General features: G+C 37.3%; 1 protein-coding gene across 2 annotated transcripts in view; it reads right to left on the reverse strand.

Moving 5' to 3' along the window:
* Positions 1-9,087, reverse strand: part of ANKFN1 (ankyrin repeat and fibronectin type III domain containing 1) — a 69,880-nt gene extending 60,793 nt beyond the window's left edge. The window contains exons 1-3 of one of the 2 annotated variants that reach the window (XM_062591781.1): positions 8,980-9,087; positions 3,416-3,422; positions 2,624-2,814 (exon numbers count right to left, since the gene is read on the reverse strand). In XM_062591781.1, the coding sequence (XP_062447765.1) occupies positions 2,624-2,809 (186 nt within the window). In that variant the 5' untranslated portion in view covers positions 2,810-2,814; positions 3,416-3,422; positions 8,980-9,087. Of the gene's footprint in view, positions 1-2,623; positions 2,815-3,415; positions 3,423-8,979 lie in introns of those variants that run through there. The other variant, XM_062591780.1, reaches the window with a different exon arrangement.
* Positions 9,088-9,653: the final 566 nt, after the last annotated feature.

The raw sequence follows: 9,653 nt of genomic DNA on the forward strand, positions 1-9,653 counted from the left end.
CTTATGTAGCTTAATTAAAATGAAGTACCCCTTTCAAGATATTTCTAGGTTAGCCTGAAAAAGTCTACTATGTGCTACTGGAGTTGGAAAAAATGTTAAAGTAGTTTCTGCAAAGACTTGTTTTGATAAACATGAGTTCAAGAATAAAGCTATTTTGGGATATTGCTATGTCTGCAGCAGACAACAATTTACTGAGTGGAAAGTGTTGCACAGCAAGAGAGAATGGAAAGAAAACTCTTCAGTAGCCAAAACTGAAAGAAAACAAATTTTAACAAAAGTAATTCACTTTTCTGGAGACTTGATTTTAGTCACAGAATTAGCTCAGTACCACAGAAACTCAATGATTACAAATACATCAACTAGCAACTTGACTTGTCATATTTCTACTCCTTCACTGATTGTTTTTGTGCTATTTATTTCTAGGGAGAACTGTGAAAACAACAGGCAACTGGAAGACTGGACGGAGCAGGATCCAAAGCCTCATGAGTTCAATGGGAGTCTTTTCACCAGCTGCTGTGGACACTGGCTCAGGTCCCAGCCTCGTAATACTTAAGGGGTACCTACGCTCACAGCAGGCCAGGGACGACCCAGGCTGCATCGTCATCACCTGCTGCAGCAGGTTGAGAGGAACAGAAATTTACAGAAGCCTGCATTCCACGACAGCACCGTCCACGTGCCCGCGCACAACCGGTTCGCCTCGTTATGTCTCCTCATTGACCAGGTCACAAACACTCCCAACACCTCTAGCAGATCTGAGCTGAAAACAGAGACAAGTGAGACTGCAAGTAATTAGCTCTGCAGATAGCACAAGACTGGAGTCTAATGAACAGTGACCTGCTGCTCAGCCTTTGGGGTATGAGTTTTTGCAGTTTCTCTTCTCATCAGTAAAGTATGACAGGAGATCCCGTATTTGAAGGAATATCTGAGAAACACTAGTCAGAAGATAGGTTAATGGTGGCATTCATTCAATCTGCATGAATTGTGCTCTGGTACAGTCCCCAGGACTGGTTTATCCTTTTTTTCAGTTTCATAGTCACACAGAAACTTGCAATTGAAAGCAAAAAGGAAAGAAAAGATAGTGGCTGAAACAAACTGACCCAAGGGATCTTTTTTTCATAGCTCACACTTTAAAAGCCCAAATTCAAATAATCCCCAAACTGAAAGCACCTGGAAATCCACTGCCTCTAAAGCACAGCTGTTGCCTGCTACACAACAGCTGTTCTCCAGCTACCAAGCCTGACCTGCTTCATGCTTCTTCCTTACATGCTTCTCCTTCAGCAAAACAAGCTTTACTGGCTCCAGCAAAGGTAACAGGAGTGAGCCATGATCCCATGTCTCCTTTGGATCACAGTGTTTCTTCACAGGAGAGAGACAACAGCCTTTTGACTTTCCAGTGTAGTAGAACTACCTTTCAGCTGTTTGCTTCAATGGGCCATGCCCTGGTCCTCTAAATTCAGGAAAGGAGTGATCCTCTCTGTTGGTTAGGATCATTTTGAATTATTTTAAACCAGTTTCTGTTCCTGCATTGATGCATATTATGTCTCGTATCTAATACTGATTTGTGAGTGTTAAAGAAAACTAGATTGTGCTGCTGCTTCTCGCATAATGTAGTATTTTCATCATCTGGCCCAATCACGTTCGGCTTAGTCCTGCACTGTGCTGAACATCTGCTTTAGTGTAGCAGAGTAATGGTTTCAAGAAGTGTCTCCTGGCATAGTCACAGACACTGTCATAAAGTCATTGCTCTTTGTAAGTGGAGAGGAACTCTTTCCTCAAAATAATTCATCGGAGAATTTGAAGGATATCTCTTTTCTTCCTACTTATGGAAGCAGCAGATTTGTTTTGTTATGACAGTATCAGCAGCAGGTTCATCTCTCTCCAGCAAGCAGACCAGATTCTATTGTGCACTGGGCTTATGCTGCACTACTGTTTCAGGAACACATCTCATTCTTCAAAATGTATGTGCTGGAGGTTGTGTAACTTTACAGCACAGGCATAAATAGCAGCACCTGTAAGTGTTAAGTCCAGCAGGTACTTACATACTTTCCTAATACCAGCACTAGAATGCTTGGCTGTAATGACACGTTCTGCAACTAGGGCAGACCAGATCAAACTGCTTCATGTATCATCCCCTTTACCGTTGTTTTATCTAGTGCCCATCACCACACTATATGACCAACCTTGCCTTTATCCATCAAATTACAAGTTCTATTTGCTCTATTTTTTAGAAAAACTGAAATTTAGATTAAATACATCTACAGTTTTCTCAAAGTATTTTTTTCTTCATGTCTTATTGGAGGCAAGTGTTTTTATATTTTTTATCTAGATTTTACTATGTTTATGCTGTTAATATTTTTCTACCCAAATAAACATCATCACTGTAAAGTAGTTTTTATTTAGCCTTCAAGAAGATCAGACATTACTAAATGTAATGTTAATTACTCTGTGCCGTAACATAGGACCATTCACAGTTGTAAGCTTGGGGATAAGACCGTACATGATCAGTTAGGGCAGAGGCAAAGCGAGATGATGAAAAGTATGGATTAAAAGCAAACTGATCAAGGAAACAGGGCAAAATTAATACAATAGGAAACTGGTAATTTGATAAATATTAAGTAATTACCATTGAAGTCTTATGGAGACTGAGCCGATCCGATCGGGCTCTGAAATATGCTTCATCAAAGGATGTATGACTTCCCTTCAGCTTCTCTGACAGGTTCCGATATAACCGCTTTGCAGCATTTGGAGAAGATGACCCACTGTTCTTTTTAGTCTGGAGGAGACTTAAGTTATGCATTTGCTGTGTCATTTTGACTTAGCGTTCCTAGAAGGAAAAAAAAAAAAAACGCAGCTGTTTAACAAACTTTTGTTACTCTGACAATCATGCCATTAAAACAAGCATTGCAAGACTTCTGAGGCAAAACACACTTTCACAAATACAGTTTTTGTTCTGAATGTTAAGAACACTTAAAAGCACATTTTAGAGCATCCTCAATGGCAACTTGCTATTTATGGGATTAATCCACCGGATCTATAGGGAGGGAAAATTAAGGAAAAATATAGGGGATAATTTTAGAAATAATTACCAATTGATGAAAAGAGAAGGGATTACACTTAGTGAGAGAAGTGAAGAACTTCTGACAGAGCAACTTCTGGTAATATGAATATCAAAAAAAGCCTTTGTAAGTATTTCTATAAACAAAACTGAAGAGATGGAGAGGAAAGACACCTAACAGTGACTACGGAACACGGCATGACTGAATTCTTTGAACTGGCCAAATGACCAGTTTGACACAAATTCAAGCAGAGACAAGGCAGGTGCTTCACATATAGTATCTGCTAGCAAATTGCATGACCCAAATTTTCAATATATCTTCAGGCTTGTGGGCTGATTCACTTCCTCTAGAGACTCCACAGCAGTACTTTTCATAAAGTATGGCTTGATTCAAAATATTTTTCCATCTATGAAGCCATCACAAGGTACTGTGGAAATAATGTGTGAGCTTACATTTAAGTGAATATTCATTAAATGCTGACATGTATCCTCCAGTTGAAAGTCCTTGTTAACAGATAATAATTTTTTTCTCAGAATTTTGAGCAGCATTTGGCTGGCGCTTGGAGGGGAGGGGGGCACTTGCTCTGTGACTAGGACTTCTAAAGCATGATGTTGCAACAAGTAACAACTGAAACATAAAAAGTCATTTCGGCTCTGTTGTAGGCACAAGTGTTTGCAAAATGAGGCTTAAGTACCTTTCACTTATAAGTACCTATGGCCAACTAGTGCCTAGCTTACTGCAAACAAAAGCTTTACATCATATGTTTTACAGTTAAAATAATTTGTGATTCTAAATGTTGCTGTTTACAATTTTACACCGAGTGATTTCTTCCCTCCATTAGTGAACAGACACTGGTTTTGTCTGTATATTACATAACTTTATCCTGCTCTATGTTTACCTTGTCCATTTGAACTATAAACTCTTCCAGTGAGGAACTATCTCTTCTCTTTAACACTGCCTCACCCAAAAGGTTTCCATATAATCTCAGTGTTAAGTAAATCATAATATTTTCTATGATCTATGATTACCACCATTTTTTGGTATTAAATTAACATTTAGTTTTCTGGAAATACTTTATGTGGAGATACGTTTTACCTTTCTGAAAGGCAACTGAGAATCAGATTTGACCCAACTACAAACACAGGAAGGTATATTCATGAACCTCCACAGGACAAAGGTGAGGAAAATGCACATCCTCTACATTGTTGTCTCCCCTGCTAAGAGTGTGTAAAGATTTAGAAGAGAAAACATCTATCTAGAAGATCTCATAGTTGTAATAGTTTATCTAGCTGCCTTTTAGACTACCTGTTCCTGGAAATAATTTTAAGATTCTATGTACTATGATATAAATCCTATAACTTTCTAGGGGGTCTCATCCTGTATCTGAGCAAATCACATTGCAAATAATCATTCGCAGTCCTGCAATCATAAAAGCATTCTTCACTGAACACTTGCCCTGCCAATGAGACTGGTTTTAAGCATTAATTGGTCCTTAAGATTCAAGACACTACTCAAGTCTCATAAGCCCTCTATGTCTTCCTTTCTTATTCGTAAATGGTAGTGAGGCACACATCCTGAGCACACAAGTATCTGATTACAAATAATCTCACACATTCCCCAAGTCATGACCTAATGAAGAGAGGCTGAGTCTCTGAATGAAGAGACAGAGTCAAGATAATTGCAATGTGTTAAATTAGCACGACTGTGTGTACAAACACAAGACTAAAACTCTGTGTGAGCTGCTTCCTCAAAGTAATGCTCAAGAGTAGTATGATAAGAAACAAGCTCTCTGGGACTTGGGGAGCTGCAGCAGTATGGATGATTTTGGATTGCCTTTCTCTGAGCATCTGGACAAAAGCTAAAGTGAGGCTCACACACAAACAACTCAATTAATCTTGCTTTCTAATTATTACATGTATTTCAGCAGTGCCTACAAGGACTAACTGAAATCACTGACTCTTCAAATGAAGCATTTTATTCTGTGCCCCAAACAACAAGCCTGCACAGACTAGAGAGAAATGCTTACAGGGGAAACCAAGGAACACAGGGAAAAATGTTTAAAGTAAGAGTAAACAGACACTTACAGGCAGAAGCAGAGGCAAGAGAAGTACTGAAGCTTCAGAAATAAGAAAGCGCTTCTTAATGTTAAACTGCAGCAAATACTAAAGTTACAGTTCCCAGTATTACCTTGCAAAGGTGCCAGGAACACCAGAATTATTTGCAGGAATGTGACAGAATTAATATAGATTAAGCTTTACTGTATGGAAGTTCCTGTTAAGTGTTGAGTTTCAATACTGAACACACTATGAAGCCAGCATCTTGTTTTACTGGTGCATTCATGAGATCAATAGGAGATATACTCATGAAATAAAATGCATTTTTTAAGATGGTGATAAGATTGCCCTCTCATCTCTCTCCATTTAAACAGCTTCAATTATACAATTTATTTTCAGATATTTATTAAAAATAAGTTTAGGTAGTGGATTAGCTCAAGGGATCTTTACCTTCTGCTATGTCATGCTATTAGTACTTTAAAGAAACTCAGCAATTCACCAAAAAATCTTGGTTACTCAAGAGTAATGCTTCCACAGTGTTTATTATTATTATACAGAGCTGCAAATTGTCACATAGAAGTTTCTCCTCTTACCTCAATTTTCAGCTAGGTCAAACTACTAACATGAACGAAGAATCTGTTCCTTATATCAAAAAATCCTGGGTCAAGAATCAGGCCCAAGTTGTGGACAAAAAGCAGGCCAATATAGGAATGTTTTAAAATAAAGTTTCAATATCCCCAAGTCATTTGATTCCAAGATTAAAATCATTAGATATCAAATACTACACAGTAATTAGTAAAATCATGAGATAGAACAATTATCATTCACCACACAAAACCCAGATACCATTAAGACAAGGACAAAAGGGGAAAGCAGATTCATCGAGTACTTCATTAAAAGGTACACCAGCATTCACTGTGTTTGGTTTGGAATTATATTTTTTTTCAGTACCAGATGCAACAGGTTCGGTACCTCTGTGGGGTACAATGGTATTTTATGGAAAGGTACCAAGTCTCCTTAAGCCCGTATGCCAATATGGAGACTTACTGAGAAGCTGTGCAGACATTTCAGCGTGTAAGTCCGCATTAAGTAAGTCAGGCATGTAGGTATACTTATTAAAATTGTTTCAGTACTATTAAAAACAAAGCTAAAATGGCTTTGGCCCTTATCAGTCCTCCCTAGGCCATCACATCTTGTATACCAAACTACCTGATTATTGACTATAGGTGACTAAGCCATCTCTGGAGCTATCCGCTGTTGAAGAGGAGCAGATTTGGGATGAAGATTATTAGGGCTAATGTCAAGAGGCGTTTATTTATATGCAAAGTCATGCTTACATAAAGCTGCACTGCCCAAACATACGAAGTCCACTGAACAAGTACTGTGGCAATACTCTTCAGGATTAAAATAGTAATTAAAAAAGGAATTTTGCCAGCCTGATACCTCCATCATTCATTACTGCAGGAAATGTATTTGTATCCTTCTCCTTAAACATATTTCACCAGATGTCTTCTACAGAGGGTCTGGAAAGTCAAATTCAAACTATTCTGAAGCAGATAGAGAAGTGGTTTTCAAGAATTAGTTTTATTTATTTTCACAGAGAATACCTTGACAGCAACATTTTCTTTTGTAAGGGAAATTTGAGGATATCGTAGAGGCATCAGTTTAGTCACACATCTCCTAACATACATTCAAAATTCAGATTGTTTACAGGTTGATTCTCTCTATTTCAATTATACATACTGTAAACAGAAGAAGAAAGGCCCTCAACACTTCAGGAAGTTGGTGGAGCCTCAGGACCAAAGTAAATTCAGGTATCATTTGGCTGTTGCCCTGTGTTTCCAACTCAGAAACGCCAAGCAGCAACTTGATACCAAATCTGTTCAGGCCCATTCTGCACAGCATAGGTTACTATTCCCATTCCTTGTATCTAACCTAGAGTTTGACTCCAGCTATACAATCCCTAGGGCTTTCTGAAATCTTTACCACTCTCATCAGGTCAAAGAAACAGGATTGAGATATACAAAGAAAAAGAAATAGTCTTACTAAACATCTAAACAATGACTTCCAAGGACTGTAACAATAGATTTTCCGTATTATCCATGAAAACCTTCTGAGTACATAGCCAAAGCAAACCCTAAGACCAATATGAATGTGGAAAGAGCACAGAATCTTACTATATAACCTCATGAAAGTATCTCTCCAGTCAATAGCAGGTAAGTCTATACAAAAGCTAAATAAGCACTATAAAAATTGCAACTATTCAGTGATAAAACAGATGGCATCTTTGCTGTACACACAGAATCAGTACATTACAAATGACTTGAAAAATGTCAAATACATTTTATCCTATCTACTAACCATCAGAACCATGGAATATTGCATGGAATAAATACTAAACAGCAAAGCAATAGCTGAAATAATACAACAGAAATGAACCATACTTTTCATCATTGTACTGAAATGAAATGCATGGCACTGCTGAAGATTATTGTACTAAAGATATTCCCTAGTTACATAGAAGCTATGAAATAAAAAAAAAGGTAAATGTAAGCTGCATATTCTGGAAAACTTTCTGGAAGTGTGATCTTATTAAGCTGTAGAAATGATTCCCAAGATGAGAAATGGAAATGAGATCAGGTAAAATCATGAGTAAAATATATAATAAGGAATACAAAGACAAGTCAACTCACATAATTCTGTGATTCAAAACTTAATACTTTAATTGGATGCCAGCATTTGTTTATTTTTTGCTTATTTTTACAGATGCAAACCACTTTACAAGAAAAGCTTTAGGCTCCCTATTTAAGCCTTAAGAAAAAAAAAAGGGGGGGGGGGGGGGAATGTCCTCACTTCACCAGTCAGGTGAAAGAGAAAAATTGTGCATTGTCTTGAGTTAAACAGCAAATCCTGCAACTAACATACACCAGCCTGAAATATGCTTACCTCATGATACATTATTGCTGCAATTTAAATTGGAACAATAAAGAGTTTAGGCAGAGGTGGTGTCCACAATCAACCCTATGGAGATTTGCGCCTTGGAAAGCTCTGTATGTGTCTAGCATAGGTCAAAATGAAACGAGTAAGGAGATTTCAGAAAGGTTCAGAGTAATTCGGTATGATACAACTAACAAGCATTCTCATAGCAATTCAGGTACTACAATAGCAAATATTTTACAAGGTTTGTTATTAAAGGGCGGAACTATGCAGAACATCATCAGCAGCTACCCTTGTAACAGTAACAGTTAGAAGTAGCTTGCTTTTCTGAGAATTAAAAAAGAAAAGCTTACGGCAGTGGTTCCAGTAACAAGTAACCTGAATCTCCGGGGAAACAGTCACTGCACTACACTGGAAATAACCACCAAAACATAGTCTCATTCTTGTTATTATGACCCTGCTATAGTATGTTACAAACCAGTGATAGAAGTCTCGTAACACAGTTCATGCTGCACACACAATCTTTGTGATCAGATTTCTTTTGTACTTCTAAGTACTAAAGCAAGCTGTTTAGTCTCCAATAACAATTTCAAATACAAATGAATATAAGTAAGTTTCTCTTATAAAAGCATATTTTGGATTGGCAAGTATTCATCTATTATTCATGCATAGCTTTTAAATCATACTGCAGAGAGAGGAAAAATCTAAATTATAGATCAGTGTCTGTTTCATGTGGCACATACACACTGTATTGCATAGACAGGCACACTAGAAGGACACAGCATAGCTGTGTTAACTTCAGATTTTAGGAAAATGCACGTAACAGCCAAGAAAACACTCAACACTATACATATACTTAAATATGTATGTTAAACAATTTTATAACTGAACTAATAATTAAAGAATATATGTTTTAAAAAATTAAATATGACTTACCAGTTCAGGCTATCCAAGGCAAAATGTGAACAAGTTGGTGGCAATTGTCCACTGTCTTCATTCAATGAATTGCATTGGCTTTGCTGTCTCTTCTGGCTCAGCCTCTGGGCAGAATGAATAAACCTCTCTTCCTTATACTGCATGAATGATCAGAAATGTAAAAGCTTATTATTAGCAATTACTGAAGTCCAAGATCACTGATTAGATCTCAGAGTAAAATAATTTTTAAAGAAAATAATGCCATATCACAGGTAAAAAAATTGGTGCCTTAATTCTACTAGTTACTACTGCAGTTATGAGAATGTCCAGTATTTAAAGCTCTTGCCTCTGTAGTCAAAGATGCCATGACTTCTGTATGCTTTTAGCTTGTTTTATCCTTTAAAATTGATCAGCAGCTCAGCATGCAAGTAGAACAAATAATTGCATTTTTGTTTACTCTGGCAGTAATTGTATTTAATTTGTTGTGAAGTATGAGCAAAAAGACATTAAGGTAGCCATCTTAAAGCAGTTAGTTTTATGTTAAACCAATAAAAGGGGAAAAAAAGAATCACAATCCTACACTCCGTCCAGTAATGCATGTTGCATGTGATGTATTGTTTCTTTCTTCTTCAAGCAAGCTACGGTACAGCTGTCTGCAATCATAGCAACAAAAGCAGCAACCATATCCATA

The sequence above is a fragment of the Rhea pennata genome, chromosome 19 (assembly GCF_028389875.1).
Source record: "Rhea pennata isolate bPtePen1 chromosome 19, bPtePen1.pri, whole genome shotgun sequence".
Taxonomy (NCBI): domain Eukaryota; kingdom Metazoa; phylum Chordata; class Aves; order Rheiformes; family Rheidae; genus Rhea; species Rhea pennata.